This window comes from Sinocyclocheilus anshuiensis, unplaced genomic scaffold (genome assembly GCF_001515605.1).
Source record: "Sinocyclocheilus anshuiensis isolate Anshui unplaced genomic scaffold, SAMN03320099.WGS_v1.1 scaffold469, whole genome shotgun sequence".
NCBI lineage: Eukaryota > Metazoa > Chordata > Actinopteri > Cypriniformes > Cyprinidae > Sinocyclocheilus > Sinocyclocheilus anshuiensis.
Genome location: NW_015537995.1, coordinates 1433568 through 1454452, shown reverse-complemented (window position 1 = coordinate 1454452; position 20885 = coordinate 1433568). Strand labels below are relative to the sequence as shown.

General features: G+C 36.5%; 1 protein-coding gene across 1 annotated transcript in view; it reads right to left on the bottom strand.

Moving 5' to 3' along the window:
- Positions 1–11713: 11713 nt before the first annotated feature.
- The window catches only part of aimp1a (aminoacyl tRNA synthetase complex interacting multifunctional protein 1a), a 13901-nt gene continuing 4729 nt past the window's right edge, over positions 11714–20885 (bottom strand). The window contains exons 3-7 of the mRNA XM_016470432.1: positions 19972–20085; positions 19522–19689; positions 15915–16120; positions 13966–14134; positions 11714–11980 (exon numbers count right to left, since the gene is read on the bottom strand). Of these exons, the coding sequence (XP_016325918.1) occupies positions 11814–11980; positions 13966–14134; positions 15915–16120; positions 19522–19689; positions 19972–20085 (824 nt within the window). The 3' untranslated portion in view covers positions 11714–11813. The remainder of the gene's footprint in view (positions 11981–13965; positions 14135–15914; positions 16121–19521; positions 19690–19971; positions 20086–20885) is intronic.

The following is a 20885-nucleotide window of genomic DNA, read 5'->3' as shown; positions in this document are numbered from 1 at the left end:
TGACTAGTGGTGTTACAGGTATGATCAGTTTAAAGTTTTGTACTAAGAGTTTTGAAAATGTACACCTTACCTATGAAAATAGTACCAAACCAATTAAAAGAAAAAAAAACTGTAATGCTGTAACCTGATCTCTGGCTTCAGGCAAAGTAGATAGCATTTCTCCTATAGTTGGTTCTTAAATTTGGCAAGTGTCTGTGTGCCATGATGATGGTTCGAGGAGTGATGGACGTGCTTGAAATAGAAGGTCACTAAATGGCAGCTGAGGTTCATGGAGGGCTAATGGGGGCCAGATGTAAGGCAAGGGTCAAAGGTTATTTCCCATCTCTCTTCCTCTGTCAGTATGAATGCAGTGCATTGACACCCAAATCCAAAGAAGCTTAATTTTTGTTCTGATGAGCTAAGCTGGCTATTGTGTTGTGGCATATCATGTGACAAATTTCGAGAGGAAGACAAGCAAACTGCAATCAAAATCCTGACTCAGATGTCAGTATGGATGGTGAGAATGATCATGTTGGAAATCTGGGATTTTTTGCATTTTGAAAAATGTAAAACAAAGACAACTGAAGATGCTTTCTCAAGTAATGTTAGTTGACATGCTGATGTCAATAATGCAAATATCAAAAACCTCACAAAGACAAAATGCAGAAAATCACTAAATAAAAGCAGAGAAATAATAACACTTGGAATGTATCGAAAGAATGCAACAATGCTGTTATATAAAGTTGTGCGTGACATTGCTACAGATCTCCACAGATGTTTTCTGCTGGTTCCAAAAGCTTTATTATGACAAATAGTCTTTAGAGAGTTGCATTGGTCTTGTGGAATAGATCATTCTTTAGATTTCAACAATTTCAGCATTGGAATCTATGGCGGAAGCATTGGCAGCCCCTTGAGGCTGATGCTGGTAAACCCCTGAACTCCATCATGTGGTCATGTCTGTCATCACAGGCTTTGATAAAAATAAGCACCACAAGTCTTGAGTAGATGAACTAGACAAATTAATTTCAAAGTGAAAGAAAGATTATGGAAAAGGACTACCATCAGTGCTGGAGATTAATATAAGCAATGTTATATTATTGCACTACTCATTAAAAATAATTAGCAATGATGTTAAATATTTGTTAATTACAGAATGCAAACTGGCTCCCAATCAATGGGTCAGTGTTTCCCCTGCTGGTAGATGATGTAATTACGCCATCTTCTCCTTCAAAACATATGACAAAATCGTATTTTCCCATGTCATTTGTCACATGTAAACAACAACTATTTCATTATAGTATATGTTTTAGCAGTGAGATTATTTTTGGATGGATTTAAAAAAAAATATGAAATGGACATTTTCCTTGCCATGATTTTCTAGCGGCTCCAGAGAAATGGTCACATATGTGCAGAACTGTGTGTCAGTGGACAAAGATGGCAGAATTCAAATAGCATACATCCTTTCGTCCTTCACTAGACGAGCTACTGCCATTGAGATGAATAGGAATGCTAATGATTGGGTTTCTCCAGGTATTAAAGCTCCCCGCTCCCGTTTCTCCCAGAAGGGATCTGTTAGGTTTGAGGTCACATTTTAAAAGTTAAAAAGCAAAGAACCTTGAAATACACAAGCTGTAGTTGATTTGTATAGTGTTTGGCTGTGAGACCAGTAGGTCTCTTCTTTTACATGATTTACCAACACATCTGCCATCAGCATGTGGTCTTCATTTGGTTGTACTGTTTGAGGAAGATAAACTGCTAAAAACATACTGAAGCGGGTTCTGGACTGTGTCAGAAGATCTGTGCTTGCTTGATTTTTTACATTGCGTAATTATAATTATAGCTCCAGTGTTGGATGAGCACGGGAAAAGTACTCAATGTACAAATTCCTCAAAAAAGGGAAGCATACTAACAGGAATAATTGAAGACTTTAAAATCAGTTACAGATTGTAACAAAACCATGCCACTTTACTATACAACCTAGGTATATAATGATGGTTCTGTTCCAAAACCTAGTTAGCTGTTTGATGTCTACTGCCTACATAGGCAACATCCTAATTGAAATGAAACCACAAAGCAGCTGATTTAGAATGTACTGTAAATGGGTAGCAACTCTTACGCATAATACAATTTGCGATTCTAAAAGGAAGAGACTTGATTCAATTGTTTTCAAGAGAGTTTGTTTGTATGTTACTAAGCATAATGCGTTGCACACATATTGGATAAAACAGTCCATTTTTAATTAGGTTTGAACCAATTTAATGCAATTTTATCTGACACTTTTTTGACATTTATTCACAATTTTTCCCATTTTTTTCCACCAATCTTGGATTTTTTATTTATTTTTTTTAAATAAGAGATTATAGGATTGTCTTCTTCTCCTCAGGAATTTGGCCAAGTTGAGATCTTGCAATGCCTTAAAATGTGCATATAACACTTCACTAGTTTTGTTAGAATAGAGCTGGTCATACAACATTGTTCTTTCTGTACTGAAAGTGTTAAAGACACACCAGTGGCAATACTGGCCATGATTTGGTGAGCATGCTGAAAAGTGCAGGTTGAATTCACCCACGTTTTGTCCTTTTCATCAGGGAGGATCACAGGATGACGTAGATTTTCCAATTTTCTTTTAATCATCAGAATTTAATGCACTACAGCTACAGAAACCATAACGGGTCACGACATCTATGACTGTCTGCTTCCTTTCAAACTATCGTCACTCACCGCTACGGAAAAATCAGTAAAAGGACACAGTCTTAAACAGCGAGGATGACTGCTTTCTATTGCTTTGATCATGAATTTCCACAGTCTGTATTCCAGATTCATCCCTCCCTTTATCAAGGAGATACAATCAAATCTCAACTGCAATCTAAAGCCCATTACGAGATTCCAAGACATCGCTGACTTTTGTTCAGAGAATATATTTTCAATGACATTTTTTTCTTATTTTAAGCATGAAAAAGGGTGAGGTTTATGCTTAAAACAAGAAAAAAATCCTCAAAGTCAGCTCTAATATATATGTATTTGACTTGCTTAGGGGTTTCCCCAAATCATAACAGACAAATTGAGGCAAACAAAGCCATCACTTATGATTTGGCAGTGCAGTGTTGCGGGCATCTATAACTCTGTCTTTGTTTATAGTCAAACCAGATGGGCATAGCAAGTGTAATGTAACACAAAGCTGGATTTACAAGGCAAACTGTACTAATATCACTTACACTTGCCTGCATTATGATAATTGGCCGCAAGCACATTTGGAAAATATATTTCATATGTGAAGCATATCTTTGGAAAATCCCGGTAAGTGGCTTCAAACGGTCCTGTAAGAACATAAGACTTCAGGCCATTAGTGTGCTCAAATGTGCCTCAAAATGCTTCGAGTGATGTACTGAGGTTTTGTGGGTAATACTCAGCAAACCTAAGAATATATCAGGCTAACCAGCAGTGTGGTAATTGGCAACCGCACTAAGTGTTGACACAAAAAGGCTCCTTAGACGTCTGGAACCTAAAACTACAGATCGGTACAGGGTGCTGAAACGACGTTTGTCCAAAGGTGGCTAATATCTCGCCATCAGCCTGAAATTTGCTTGATTTCACCTGCGGGACAGTGGAGTCCTTGTCTTGGACTAATTATGGTCCTCACCTCAAATCTTTCCCCGCTGGGATTCCCCATGTCTTCTGAAGCAGTTCAGTAGCTTCTTGTAAGCAGCAGACTGAAATTTAAGATGTTATTCTCTGACAATCTGCCCTTCTGCTGTAGTTTTCATGCACACAGTCAGTCATGATGCTTGTGACAACATTTCAGAATCATTGAAATCACACTGAGTGTGAGTACAGTGTACGAACATGACATCTTTACAATAAATACACCTCAAATTTCAGAAAACATCAAAAGACTTTTGGTTACAATTGTGGTTACCATACCATGTAAGAAAAATTCTTATGACTGGTTAACTGTTTTAATGTTCTTCATAAACACCCATTATCCTACCTACCCATATATATATATATATATATATATATATATATTCTTTTAAAGAGTATTAAAAAAATATTTGGTAACTCTTAAAGCCTTTATATAATGGATTATAAAAGTATTTTAAATGCATTAATTATACCTTATAATGCACCTTATATGATATCATGGATAATTTTAAGTTATAATACATTATAATATCTATCTGTTCATTAATTATTTATGAAAATATCTAATGCATTACTACGCATGTTAATACCTGCATTGTACATAAAGGTTTTTTGCAATACCAACTTTTTTTTTTTGATCAGGATGATTTCACAATGCAAAATTCATAATTATTAATCAGTTTTTTAATGTCATTGTCTTCCAACATTGACATTGACTAGTAAAAGCATCTTTTAAATGAGATTTTAATTTATTTGAAAGGCAAAGATTTAAGATCTATGTTTAAGTCATTCTTAATGACTTAAAAATTAGTTTTTATAATATATGTCATATAAAAACACCGTTTAAACAAGATTAATTTACTTGAAACGCAAAATGAATTAAGATTATAGGATATATTTTTCTTACCACTTTAAAAAATTATATTTTTAAAACAAGCCTCATTTAAATATTTTTTTAGATTTGTGCCCATGTTTTAAGAAAAATAAACTTCAAAATATATTTTCTGAAAATAGTTCCTAATATCTCATGCAATTAATTTCACCTAGTTTAAAGATGCTTTAATATTTCTATTGTAAACCTGTACCAATTAAGAAGTGCGCTGCTTTGGTTAATTTACCCTGTCGGCGCAGTGTCTGTTACTGTAACACCATTAATTGTTAGGCTCCGCCCTCCTGTGGTCGTCATGGCAACTCTCCATCATCACTTTCACGGGGAAGGTGAAGTGTCAGTGACGTGACGTCAGAAAAATCACTGCTTTACACACTGATGCCATGAGCACAAACCCCACGAAACCTTCTGCCTTCTGTCATGTGCAAAGGAACAGTGATGAGTGTTGACTAATTGATAAACTTCCTGATTTGTGGCTGTGTGCAGGACAACCAAACTGAATTGAGTTACACAATTGGTCATACCCCTCTGCTTTCCAGCTGCACAACTGGAGCCAAACTCCTCTAAAGAGGGTCACTGCAGCGCATTCTGTGCTATAGGGCCGGCCAGTGATTCTTTGATTCGCGTTATTCTAAACAGAGATGAATTCAAAAGAGTTATTTAGTGTTTGGATTAGTGAACCACAGCAATGTCAAGTCTTTTGTTTCAAGGCATCCCTCTGTTCTCTTGTTTGTTGAGTCTGTCATTACAGATCTCATGCAGATGATTTAAAGCCTCTGTTTAACTTGTCATGGTGGCCCGCGTTAGACAGGAACACATAAGCTCCTCACATAATGTCCTGCTGTGAACATGGGTCCGGAATTAAGCAAAGAATTATTGAAAACTAATTAAACTCTTCACTTCTTTTTTGGGTTGTTAAACTGATAGCAGACTTCGAAATGTAGGTATGTAAGAAACTTGCCAGGGTTTAGCTTGTTTTCTGAGTGGCTCCAGAGCTGTTCTCTGTCTCTTGGTGGTCATATTCATCGGTCTTCGTCTTGCACGATCTCTCAGTTTGTGAGGACGACCTGCTCAGATTTACAGCACTCATCAACACTTGTGGCATAATGTTACCATTAAAAAAAAATTCAACTTGTCCGTCTTGTTTACAAAATTGGGAAATGAATGGGGCTAATACCCTAAATATGATGAGAATAACTGTAAAGCTGAAATAATACACGACGTACAAAAGAAGAATCAATGAAAGTGCTTTTTAATAAAATGATTAGCTTCATATTTCTGTGGAACACAAAAGAAGAGTTTAAAAATGTCACATTGTATGATTTTAATTATGCAGTGAAAGTCAGTGGGGTCCAAAATATTACTGGAGCTCATTGACTAAATAAGTTAACTATTCCCTTTAAGTAGGGATGTAACGATTCGATTCGAATCACGATTTTGATTTCACGATTCGATCCGATTCACAATTTTTTTTAAACAAAATGAGATTTAAGACAGATTATAAATTAAATGTGTCCTTTTATTTTTGCTTGGACGAAATGCTGCACGTTTCTTTGTGAAATTGAAATATAACACTATAATAATATACTAATATAGCACTTGCATATTATTGCTCTTTTGTTAGTTTTGATTGCTTCTATTATCCTCATTTGTTAGTCGCTTTGGATACAAGTATCTGCTAAATGACTAAATTTAAATATAATCTAAATTAATCGCGATTTGTTTAGCATCTCAACCGATTTGAATCATCACATACTTGAATCGATTTTCAGCCGGCTCGCGGTTAATCGTTACATCCCTACCTTTAAGCAATAACATGTTTAGGCATGTTTAGGATCGCGAAATTCGCCCAGAGGGGCCCTAAAACGCTAAACACGCCCCTGGCTTTAAAGGAATAGTTCACCCAAAAATGAAAATTTGCAAATGATTTCCAAATTACTTCCAAATTACATGACAAAAATTGTAGTTAGTAACATAATCACATTTTAGGTATATAATTGGACTACTTTTTTATTACTTTTGGGTTACTTGTGACCTTACTCATTTACCACATTGATTTAGATAGGATAATATTGTACCGTATTAAATTGAAAAGAATGAACATATATTTCATTCATTGTTATTAGCAACATAAAGTGCATTAAACATTACATTGTCATGATTTCCCAAACTGGGGTTTGTGAAGGAACTATACAAATAAAAATAAAATAAATCATTTTAAAATAACAACAATCAAAATAAAACACCTACTAAAAAATATGAAACATTTTATTTGTTTACCTGCATGTCATGTGACCATTAACACGTGTTAGAAAACCATGACCAAGCAAATGTGTTCTTACCTTAAAATCTCAGAGGGTACTTCAAGAAAATGCATTGTAGGTCAAAGAGGTTTGGCTCGCAAAAACAAAACAAATAAAAAAAAGTTTGGGAATCCCTGCTTTACATGTAAATAGGAAATGATGGGAAATGGTGTGAAATATTTGAATGTGTTCCTTCCAAAGACAGACTTGTGTGAATAATACATATAATCAATGTAATCAATAAAAAAGTAACTGTAGTCTGATTACAAGTAATGTAATATAATCAAATTTTTTAAATCTGTTGATGTAATCTAGATTACATGTAATCAGTTGCTACACCGCTCTGAAATGTAGCATTACATCACTTGCTCACCAATGGGTCCTCTGCAGTGAATGGGTGCCGACAGAATTAGAGTCGAAACAGCTGATAAAAACATCCCAATAATCCACAACCATAACTCCAGTCCATCAATTAACATCCTGTGAAGTAAAAAAACTGCATGTTCGTAAGAAACAAATCCATCATTAAGGCGCTTAATATATCAGCCTGAGGGTGAGTAAATTTTCAGCAAATTTCATTTTTGGGTGTATTTTCAACCTTTACAGGTTGACTGTGATTCAATATTTTTATGTGCATATCATTAAAAAATGGAGGAATAAATGAGGAATAATTGGCATATAATTTGCATAGGAAAAGCATCTCACTATATAGATGTTGTCTTTTAAGTAACTCAAGTAAGGAAGACTGTGCTGCTGTTTGTGAGCAAAAACGTACTAAAATGTCTTAGTTGGTTTTCACATGGCTAATAGATTTCCTATGCTTTCATTGTGTGCATTATGAACTATGTAACCACACACATAACAGCAGGGCAGGCTTCAAACGTCCCTTTTAACCAGAGACCACTCGCCCTGTTGAGTTTTTATTTCTGTCTCTTGATAAAGATTATTACTTATAAAGATAATTCCCACAAATAATTTTTTACAGACCCTTCGAAGGCCTTTACAGAGTTTTTATGTGACCATGTAGTAAATTTCAAGTCAAGTGTGTAGATTTTCATGACTATATGCACATGTAGGCCATTAAACTTTTGTTGGTCTCGAGCTGTTAATTCGCTTTGAAGCGCTGCCTAAAACATCTTTGCGTTCTCACATATACACGTTCATCAATCCGTATGTATGTATGTATGTCGCAGGCAGCTATGCTTTGATGGACAGATGGAGTCAGTCGCTCTCAACATCTTCAGTTTTGCAGCTAATTAATTCAATGTCATTTTGGGAGAGAGGAATTCCAAACAATGGATTTGTTTGCTGTTGTTTGTATTGGGGTTTTAAAGCGATATGGAAAATTTGACGTAATTCTAGGATATGGCCTTACTCTGACTGGGTGTTGTCACAACAGTCAACCGCAAAAAGGCACACAAATGTGCAACAAATCTGTGATCAGAGAGTGCTTCATGTTGAGTAACAGCATCAGAATCCTTGAAACACTTGACAAGCATCCTGTATGTCTGAAAGCCATTTGAAGTAAGAAAATACATCCCCTTATAACTCAGGAAGCACGTCTACGTATATGCTTACAAATAAGTCAGCTTCTGCAATTACACATCTACAGGTTCAAATAACAGTGAGTGAAGTGAGTGAGTGAAGTGACATGTGGCCAAGTATGGTGACCCATACTAGGAATTAGTGCTCTGCATTTAACCCATCCAAAGTGCACACACACAGCAGTGAACACACACACACCGTGAACACACACCCGGAGCAGTGGGCAGCCATTTATGCTGCAGCGCCCGGGGAGCAGTTGGGGGTTCAGTGCCTTGCTCAAGGGCACCTCAGTCGTGATATTGAAGGTGGGAGAGCGCTGTACATTCACTCCCCCAACCTACAATCCCTGCTGGTACGAGACTCGAACCCGCAACCTTTGGGTTACGAGTCCGACTCTCTAACCATTAGGCCACAACTTTTCCACGACTAACAGGCAACACAAATCAAATTAAAAATGAGCAAAATGCAGAAATCATCTAGGAAAAAAGACAATAAAATGGCAATTCCACAAAAAGGATACAAAATGGCACCTAAATTTCTTGATTTTTTTTGTTTTTATTTTTGTTAGTGAAACAATATTTATGTAATATTGAAATGGAATATTTAAGTTTTATTTATTTTTATTTTTTACATTTGAAATTTAAAGCTTGCATTGTTTGAAACCATTTCCAGTGTTATTTTAGTATAATTGAGATGCTATTATAGTTATTATTAATGTATTTTTTGTATCCTTTTCATTTATATTTTTGTTAGTTTTAGTATTTTAGTAATTTTATTTTATTATTTTGTCATGCTTTTGTCATTTTAATGTGTCTATATAGTTTTTATTCATTTTTTATTTCTATTTTTTAGTACATCAAGTTAAACTAAATGAAAATGAGAAATGTTTCCAACTAGCTGAAATAAAAGTTTAATTTTTAAAAATTATTTTATTCAGTTAACATTATTATTATTATTATTATTATTATTATTATTTTATTTAAAGTAACAACATTTTTTATGGGTTTAGTTAACTATTGCCCTGATTTTGTATATCTGTATATATTGCCCTGAAATATATATTACATATATTTGTAATTTATTTATCAGATGAAACTGTGGGTCTTGAAGTTTTTGCCAATCTTGCTGCTGGAAATTGTAACCACTAGTGTCATTCAGTGTTGCCAAGTCCGCGGTTTTATGGCGGAATTGGGCTACTTTATCACTGTTGCCGCGGGTTGTTTTTCATGTCTGCGGGTTAAAGTGACCCGATAACGTGATATTTAGCCCCTGGAGTGCGAATTTTACCAGGGGAACCCTGCCAAAAATGTGTATTTTAGCCCCTGAACGGGATTTTTAATGGGGAGCCCCCCTCGAAATGCGATTGGGCTAGTTTTGGGGAAGTTTTGAGTAGCAATTAAGCGGGTTTTGTTGTGAAAACCTGGCAACCCTGGTGTCATTAAATCCATTATGCCCTACAGAATCTATAAGGAAGTTTGTTTCCATGCCATTCAATTCAACTGTTATACCCAGTAAGTGCACCTTTGAACTGTTGGTAAAATTGGTCGATTTGATGGAGAGACCCTCTTTTATTTATCTTTCTAGACAGGTAACAGTCCTTAATAATAACACATGTGAAGGCCTTTTCAATCTTCCTCTCATCATAGGGGTGTGTTCAGCATATAAAACACAAACAATCATGAATCCAGCACTCACTTGCCCCATTACACCTCATGCAATATATCCGTAACCAGCACATAAAAGTGTCCATCTCTCCTTCAGTGGTACTCTTGAATTCTGAGGGCACCTCAGCATTCTGGCATCGAGATCCAGGCTTAAGATAAGAAATCTCCACCACAAATCTACTAAACAAACACAGCTAATTTCAAAAGCACATTGTTTAATGAACTGTATACTTTACCTACTTGGTAACACACTTTATGGCTTACTGTTACTTCAATTACAAATCCTTAAATCAATCAGCAAGTGCAGCTAGTTTTAATGAGAGAAGCTCCATGTGAAAGGAGTCATGGCAGAACAAGAGATACATATCAATGCAAAACTGAAAAGTAAAGTTTTTTTTCCCTTTAGATGACAATGATGTTGAGGTCCACTCATGGAGTTAATTATTTTTTACTGAATGGGGTTGCATGGACATATAAATCCATCAGTTTAACAGAACAGAGTGGGACCAGAGCAGAATCTGTTCAGCAGGGAGCGACGCTTCCTCTGCAAACGTCTGTGATGTTCCCCTTGAGGGACCAATAAAACCCAGCAAATCAAAATGGCTTTAAGAAACAAGCTCAGATAAGATTAATTCAGAGGAAATGAACAGGATTCACTAACCTATTAAAAATAATTATTCCATTCTGGATCTTAACAATCAAACGCCTTATTTGAGAACAGAGAGGGAACAGACTACACGTTTCTGGGCTGCTGATATCTGACTTTATGCAGCTGCACAAGCTATATTGTGTTCCTGTTTCAAATGGTTTCACCTTTATTCATGTTTTTAGTTTAGATCATTATTAACTTAAACGTCAACACGAAATCTAAATTTGTTTTGTAATATACATCTGATCAGATTTTTTTAGTCTTATTGTACTTATTTCAATTCATTAATATGAATTAATGCACAAACAAAAAAATTTTCATTGCATTTTACGAATGTAAGGTAATATTATTCAATACATATTGTCGACTGTTAATTCATGGTAATTCATAATGAACTACAACTATCACCATCACACTGAACACTGGGGCCCCCCAAGGATGATGTTCTACTGTTAGTGTTATCTGTATGCACCAAGGGTCTGAGAGTAACGCAATTTCAATTCTCTGTATGTGCTGTACATGTGGAAGAATTGACAATAAAGCAGACTTGACTTGACTTGACTTGAACTACAACCCTTATTTTTATACAACCTGAAGTGTTAAAAATAAAAATGAACTTAATTCCAAAAGGGCAAAAAGTCAAGTCCTGCCCTACATTTTTTCCCTCCACTTAATAAATGACTGATCGTTTCACGAGAAGACCTTTTTTTCTTGGCTGGGATCGTGTAGAGCCCTTTGAAACTGCAATTTGGACCTTTAACCCGTTGGCTCCCATTGATATGGAGAAAAGTCATGGAATGTTTTCCTCAAAATCTTTCATTTCTATTCGACTGAAGAAAAAAAAAGACATGAACATCTTTTTTTGACATGGCGATGAGTAAATTATCAGGACATTTTTATTCCGGAAGTGAACTAATCCTTTAAAAAAGTTAGAATTTTAATCATTATATAATCCTGTTCCTTTAAAAAAAAATGTATCTATTGACAGTTCAGTGTATAAACATATTACCAAGAACACGCATATAAAGACACATTCAAAGAGTAGCATTCAAAGACTTTATTCATCTCAAATGTATCCCTTCTTTCAGCGCAGTTAGAGAGGTCAAGAGGTTAAGAGTAGAAGGAAATTCTTTCAGAAAGTTCTATTTGATTCCACTGTTACTCAATGTCTGAGCTTTGCACACTCCTTTGCCAGCGACCTCAAAGGCAGCTCCCTTGTAAGTGGCCACACATTGGTCATCAGTGCGCAAGTCTGGCTGGACCTGCTCCCACACTTTCTTCTTAGGGTTCAGCTCCTTGTCGGGCTCACCTGGAACAACAAAACAGAGAAGCGGATAGTTTGAAGAGCTGATTAGTTTTTCTCCCAACAGCTGTTAAATGACTAAAACAAAAGCCGCTTTTGAAATCAACTCATTATCATTAATATCCCCTTCCAAGACCAATTCGTAATGAACCTAGAACGAGTTTAAATAATTACTTCGAGCCGAGCCAAAATGAGAAGCTCCAAAACTCAAGAACTCATGGAAACCAGACGAAGACAGGTGTTTTTGCTACTACCTGCAATAAGCAGTCATAAATCAAACCAAAATGAATTCAAAAGCTTGATTTGAATGCAGACGGGGATCCTGTAATTTGCATCTGTTCTACTGCTGACCTTTTCACAACCATCATAACTGCTCCAATCCAAATGAGACGAGAAATTCACAAGCAGAGAAAGGACTAAGAAAGGTCACAGTCTGTCTCCATTACTTTTAATGAAATACAAAATAAAAAACAGAAAATGCAAAAATAAAGTCGTCATATGAATCAAAAAGACTTTTACATGAGAGAATATTGAACTATTGCATGGCAATCCATGAAAAACAGCAAAACAATACAAGAAAGAGTAGAAAAAGGTAGTAAAAATCATTTAACATCATAAAATAAACTGATAGGACCATTTTTTTGCTGTAAAGGTCATTTATGACTCTCAACAACTAGAGGAAGTTGGAGAACTGCCTCATTCCTGCTGCGTGCTTTGTTTTTGTTTGGGGAAAAAAACGGTGATTAACTTGGAAAAAAATAATTGGACAACATTTTGTCTTTTTTTGGCTAATTGGAAAGGTGAAAGAGACACTCTTCTCATTGTGTCCTGTGCAGATGGTCCTCCTCTGCACTCCACATTCACACAATTCCTGGGAATCTCCCTGTTGTTGCGTCCGACTGACCGCAAATGCTACACTCCTCCAAATTGCCAGATCCACCATATTGTTTCACAGCATGAGAATAAAATTCGTATTGTTTGTGAGGTTCCCTTAAGCACTGAGGAATTTGTTTTTTATTTTTAATGGGAAAATAATATTAGCTCATACAGTGGAACACAAACAATTACGTTACCAAACAGAGAACTTCATGCTCTTTATTGAGAGATCTTAAGAATTCAAACAGACACTTGTGGTTATATAACAAAATCTTGAGAATCGGACCCCCGAGAGTCACATAGCAAGACTTTTGACTACCTGCATGAAGTCTGGTCTACATTACAGCTTATTTTAGCCCCCAAAAATGCCCACTTAAACAGGAAGAGACCTTTTGAACAATGGCCAGCCCATAAATATGAGCACCCTTCACAAGATGAAGACATGTTGTGGCAGTTTTGATCAATGATGTCAACATCTCATAAACAAACATTGCAAACTTTGAGAGCTATAGCAAAAGGAAGATCAAAAAACCAAAGACTTGGAATAGTGCATGCATCATATGGATCAATTTTTATTATCATTTTATGGTGTATTCTTGTCCATTTAGAGCATGACAGCTCCTGGTTACCATATACTTTAGGGTTACACTGGAGAAATGAAATCTGATCTGTGATGCGACTGTCGTTCGGCACGCATTGAGCAGACGCATTCAGTTTTTAATTGTGGTGTCTGTTCTTTTACTGAACTAAATGAATTTTATTACTATAAAAAATCAAAACGACGGCGGGGGTCGGTGACGCGGTGGGCAAGTGACGTAGCCGGTGTTGCGGCTTAACACCGGTATCACCGTCAGCACCGTCTATCGCGGCAAGCCGAATATACTTGCTTCAGTATGAACATTCTACTTAACTTTTGTGTCCTATAGAAGAAAGAATCTCAAACTGGTTTTGGAATCATAGCAGAATTAGATTTTTGGGAGAGCCTTTCCTTTAATAAACCAGCATGATGCACTCAGATTGGCTCCACAAAGCAGATTGTAGATGCCATTGGACTGCTGGGCAGTAATATCGTATTTCATTGCGGTACTTTTGTGTATAAATATATATAACGTTACCTGGGAAGCCCTGGAAGGTAACCCTATCTCCAGCCATGGCTCCACTTGGGGGATCCAAGATTTCAACCTTCTCTGGAGAACTGGCACACATGACCATGGCCTGGGATAAGACGCCTCGCATCTTAGCAGGCTTCAGGTTGCATAGAAGCACAGCCATACGATTCTGCATCTAAAGATGGAAAAAATTAGCATAACTAAATGGGCGGCACAGGAAGCGAGTGCAATCTTTTTAAGCGGTTAAAAAGAATACTATAAATGTAATATCTAACTTATTGCATGGCAGAATGAGAAGTTATGCAATGGACCAAAAACCATCAACAGCATACTGTATTATGAGGAACAGCTGGGCAACTTTATAATTGCTGAATTATTTGTTTTTATATCCAAGAACCAGGGATGTAGAACAAAACAGACCCTTAACAAAACTAATAAACATGCAATAATCTTTCAACTCATCTACTTCCAAATCCTGCACAAAATGAACTGTAGACATTCATAATTATTTCAACTTTATAAATGCCCAAACATGCTTAACGCAACTGTGATGTAGTCATAACTAGAGGGGGGAAACCCAACATGATTAAATTAAATGAATGAAGGGAACAGATGCGTTTTATGGGTGTAATTATAATTTCTGACGAGCTGCTAGGAATCCCCTAAACAAATCGTAAACTCAGGGTTCTGGAAAATAAAGCACAAGAGACTAAGCTGTCTGCATGGAGCAGGTTTATGGACCTGCATGAATCGTAGTAGTGCAGACGTTTTATATGAAACAGTAAAACTGAAATATCCCCCTTCTCAATATTCTGACACATAACACCTAATCAACAAGAGCTGCATTCATTTTATGGCAAACAAAGATTGCTCTCAGGTACAGTAGCGAGACATATAGCCATCACATTACTTCAGACTATACCAAAAACATTGTCTAATAGGGGTGTAAATATTAGCTCAATTACAAAGAAATATAATTTTTTACTGAATCTAGAAATTTGAGATCTGGCTATGATTCAGTTAGTTTTGTGTATGATTCATGTTTCTTTTAAAGGGGTCATATGATGCGATTTCAATTTTTCCTTTCTCTTTGGAATGTTACAAGCTCTTGGTGCATAAAGAAGATCTGTAAAGTTGCAAAGACTAAAGTCTCAAATCCAAAGAGATATTCTTTATAAAAGTTAAGAGTCAACCACGCCTACCTAAAATGGCTCGTTCTAACCCCCCCCCCACATATCTACCTCACTATGTGGGAAGATTTGCATAACGCTGCCCAAATGCTCACGCAAAGAAAGAAGGCGTAACTTTTATAAAATAATGTAATGTTCTTTTTAGCAGCATCATATGACCCCTTTAATATGATGAAGACACTGGAAGGATGAATAAATAAATTTTTTGTAAATGTTTAAAGTAAACACATTTTTTTTTTCATATTAAATATAAACCGAAAAGGAATATATTTCGAATAAGTCAACATGCTATAGCTAATTTAAAAGGTGTAGAATTATTAAATTCTATAAATCAATCAGATCTGACAATAAAAATTCAATGCATTGATTATAGAATTTAATACCGTAATTAATCTGTAATTAAATCAATTGCATTTTAATCACGTAATTTTATTTATTAAATGCAAATGATTTTAATGTAATTAAAAATGTCATAATATTTTAAAAACATAAATTAAAATTTTTCTTTTTAATTCTAATAATTACTTTAGGTGCTTTCACTTTATAAATCACAGAATAAATATGATTAAATTATTTAGTGCATTTCAGAAAATGTATAAATAATTGCAATTACAATATTCATTGTTTAAAGTGCTTTGCAAGTTCTAAATAAATGCATTAAATTATTTGTTGCATTTCAGTGATTAGTGATAATTCCAATGACCGTCAAAACTGGACTCAGTGATAAACACGGGTGTTTGTCCTGGGTTAGATAGGTCAGTGTACCTGCTCCAGAGGGATGTGTTTGACCAGGCCACTGACAACAGTGCGTGGAGCCGCTTCGCCAACATCCACTTGCTCAACGTAGAGAGAGTCGGCGTCAGGGTGCTTTTCGACGCTGATGATGCAGCCCACTCGCAAATCCAATCGAGACACGTCTACTTTCGCCTCTTCCTGAGGAGGCGCCGCTGACTTCTTCTCCTTCTTCTCTCCTGGACCAAAAGTGCGTACAGATCATCAGATGATGTCTTTCACATATTTTTGTGTTTGTAACTTTAACTTTAACAATTACAACCATCACCCAACACACCGTAAATATCAGTAAAAAGCACAAGCTGCGCATGTAGAGCTGTTAGAGACATTGTACCAACCTCGGAACACCGTGTCATTCTGGGGTTTTATTACAGAACATGTCCCACCCTGAGGAAATGTGCCTTTAGTTTGTGAGGTGTTTCTAATGCTACTCTTTGAATGATATTTTTAACTTGTGCATATTGCTCCCTAGGGAGCTGTTGGGATACTTTTAAAGGTCTACAACTAGAAATACTGTCTGCTTTTCATCTGTGTTCTGTTTTTGAACTTTGCCCAAAACAATTGTGCCAACAATGGCTTCAGTATGGTGTTTGTTTCTAATCGCTCCAGTCATTTGAAAATAGTACGACTTTACCACTGTTTCCGGACTTATGGGGTTTGGGGGAAACCGTTATGGAACACCCCTTCACCCTACGAGTCTTGAAAATGAAAACTTCTGTGTAGTCTATACAAGCATTAGCACTGAACACAATGATTTCCAGGCGGAGGAAATCAAAGCATTACAGGTCAAAAGTCTAGGGTCAGTTAAGAAATAATACTTTTATTCAGCAAGGATGCATTAAAATGAATAAGAGTTTTGCCATCAAGGCAATACATTCCATTTTAAAATGTGCAGTACTGTAAATATTATAGTAATATTTCACAATATTCCTATTTTACTGTATTTGTGACAAACATTTGAACGGTACTGTAAGTTTTTCTGAGTTGATAAAATCAGTTTGCAGTCAAGAAGGTCACACATAAAATGACAATTTTTCATGCCAAGTTAATTTTATATTAGATATCTTTTGTCATACATACCAATTTTTGCCTTTAATACTTGAAAAAGTCAGAGGGCACCAAACTGCACTTTGTGTGGAAAGCGCCAGTACTATTTTCTTTCATAATCGTTCATTTTCACGCACCACTGCAAGGTGGTCAGGCTAAACCTTCTTTATTTTCTCAGAAAACCTTTCGAGTTTCAGGTAAAGTTGTCAATAGCTGTTAAATATACTTCGTATTCCCAACTTTTAATAAGGAAAAATGAGTGCAGTAGACAACCCTTCACTTTGAAGCATGCAGTGCATGCAGACTACGTGTCTAAGTGATTCAATCACAGCCTTTGTGGTTTAATAATCACACATGGCTATTGTGAATTCAATGGTGATTTTGATTAATCACGCGGCCCTAAGTTATGAAAATGTTGGTAGAGAAAGTGCCAAGAGTCCTCAAAACCTTCTAAATGTGAGAAATCACGCAGTTCTGCCAAGAAATAGATACGCATGAACTACCGGTGCTACATCCACACCGAAACACAGCATTCATCAACAATGAAGGAAAAGAGTCGTATTTGAAAATTATGAAACTCCTTTTAACATCTGGCCCAAAGGAAACACACAAGTTAACTTGTTTGTCCTCAGCCTATAAATGCACAAAAACAATCTGCGATCTGTACTTAGATTGAACAGTGTTCCCGAGTTGAAGGGATTTAAGTGATTGGAAATGAAAATCATTTTCATAATAAATAACCATGAAAGGAGATCTGAGCCATTTCAAATTCTCTATTCTGTAGGGCAGGAATACTTAGAAATGTAACCCCCAGAAAACATCAGTGAGGTCTTTAAATCTGGTTTGCTTTTAGATCTGGTTGTAACCCAAATGAGTTTGACCTGCATCCACAGCTTACATTCACTCATGGCCTCCTCTCAAACTCTACCAAGCTTCAAATGCGTTCATTATGCTGCATTGTTTATGAGAGCGGGACTGTGCATTAGTAAAAGGGTTTTCTCATTTATGTTCCTATTTGTAACTGAAGTGTAAATCATTCACATATTCCCAAAAATTCAATTAACCCCTAGACATGACACAGCCTAGCCTTATCAAGTCATTTTTATGGCCCTATATTATTGACACGTTCTAATAATTGCAATTTACAGCATTATTAGACATAAAAGTTTTATATGCAACTTAATTTCATTCTGTGGGAGTAGATTTAGCAATAGGGCTGTGCGATTAATCGAAATCGTCATAAAATCGCGATTTGAGCTTGCACGATTTCTAAATCGCTTTATAGTACGATTTTCCACGCCCCCGACCTCCCACAGTATGCTATCCGAACCAATCAGAATGCAGCGCCCCTAAATGGAGCACGAGAACAGAACAGACCGGGCGGGCATACAAACGCACATACACACTCCGTCTGTGGTGCGTATTGTTTCCGCGCCCATGTTAACGGATCAGAGCGTTCACACTACACGCGATTGCGCTCCGGCAGTGCGCTCCAGGAGCGGTGCGTCTGCAGCAGTCATGCTGCGATCGTTTCCGCACGGAGTCTATTTCTGCTGTGCTGCACGCGCTGAATTAAAGTGGCAGCGCATTATTCGCGGTAAAAATTAACATGGATTGACACGGAAATTTAGTAATTACACCATAAATGCATATAATTAAAGTCTACTGTTTCACAGTCAACACATGGCTTTTTGGCTAGATTTAAAACAAGGAAAAGTGCACTTTTAGATAAACAAGGCAATAATAGATGGCACTCGTGGTGGTAGTTAAACAAGTTATATTTATTGAGATTAAACGTGAATATGTCTATGAAAGATTGTATTACTGTACTGTGATAAAAGAGAATCACAATGCTGAAAAAGCATTTTCAGAAACAACGTTTGGATTTGAAATCAAAATATTGGATAAATGTTGTGTTTGTGGTAAACAGCCGTGGATCAGGAGCGGACTGCAAACACATCCTGTGCGAAAGCAAAAGAGTCCGTGCTGCTTCTGCACCGCATACACATACTGTATACGCACTGCAGACGGAGTACGTGTGAACTTGGCTCAACAAATTTAGTTCAGCATCTGAGGCAACGCCACAAAGAGCTCTATGACCAATGCATGGCAAAAAAAAATCCCTGGACACGGGATTTTTTTTTTTTTCCTGCCATATGTCTATTCTAGAGACATTTTGTTACACCTTTACTTAGTGATTATTTTGCCTTATGTCTGTTCTAGAGACATGTTACAGCTTTTTGATGAAGCTCTAATCGGTTTTCCTTTGGAAATATGTTTTAAATTCACACTGAATGCATTAATGTCTGTGTGTGTCAAAATCGTGATTAAAATTGAAATCACAAAATTGATCCAAGAAATCGCGATAGTTTTTTTTTGTCCATATCGCACAGCCCTATTTAGCAACTAATTTAAGAAAAAAGATCTGATTCTGATATCGCAAACGTTTTGGATGGTGCTGCAAATGAATCGACAGCACTGGAAACTTCGCCACGGCAGAGATGAACTCTTATAGTCTCAGAAATATGCTTACCCTTCTTCTCGGCTTTCATCTTTTTGCCGTCATCATTGTTTTTGGCTGGTGGGGTTTTTGTGGCTAGGGCAGGAGCAGAAGGGGCTGCTGGGGCAGGTGGCTCGGAGGCTGTGGGTTTAGAGACACACTGGATGCTGGGCTCTGCTGAAGGCATGGACACATCTTTCACTGTAAAGAACAAACCAAATGATTTTACTTCTTTATTACTTAAAAAAACAATGTTTTTGTGAATGCTAAATGCTCAACACAACGTGAAGATTTATTTGTATTCATCTAAAGGCACTTCTGACCACCCAGCAGCAATATTTAAATGTTGGCGATCATGTGTTGATGTGCTTAATTTTGGACTGTAGAAGTTTTGAAATCGAAGTTACAGTATGTTTTCAAGTAGCATCTTAGTATTTCATTTCAAAAACATCAGCGAGAATACAGTATGTTGTGATATTATACCTCCTCTCTTCTTTTCCATTTCCAGAAGTTGTTTCTTCAGTTCCTCAATGTCCTTCTTGAGCGTGGCATTCTCCAGCATCAGTTTCTTTTCCTCTTTCCCTGTGGCCTGCACAACTACACCAAACATTACATTCATTAGAACAAGACAAACACACATTAATTCAGAACTTCTCAACTTAACTGTCTACTGCTAATCATTTGCTATTTTATTTTTTATATTTCATTACAATGATAAAATATACACCACTGTTCAAAAGTTTAGTGGCCATAAGATTTTTTTAATGTTTTTGAAAGAAGTCTCTTACGCTCGCCAAGGCTGCATTTATTTGATCAAAAATGTTGTAAAACAATATTATTTTGAAATATTACTACAATTTAAAGGGGTCATATGATGCGATTTCAAGTTTTCCTTTCTCTTTGGAGTGTTACAAGCTGATTGTGCATAGATAAGATCCATGAAGTTGCAAAGACTAAAGTCTCAAAACCAAAGAGATATACTTTATCAAAGTTAAGACTCTGCCACACCCCCCTAAAACGGCTCGTTCTAACACGCCCCCACATATCTACCTCACTGCGTGGAAATATTTGCATAATGCCGCCCAAATGTGCACGCAAAGAAAGAAGGCGTGGTTTCAGTAACCGCAGTTAGTGTTGAAGCAGCCATGTCAGGGAGACGCTGTGTGTTTCTAGGCGAAAGCAAAAGCACTTTATTTGGCCTTCCGAAAGTAGATGCATTTAGGAATCTTTAAGATTACTTACAACAGAACAGCAATGCATTTTATGGACGACCGTTTTGTGAACCTAGGAGAGGAGGTAATTCTGACTTTACTATGACAATCTGGCGCTTCTGAATCAGCAACTGTAAGTATGTTTTGTTACTAGTTTAAGTATTTGCTATTGACTGTTCAAATGCG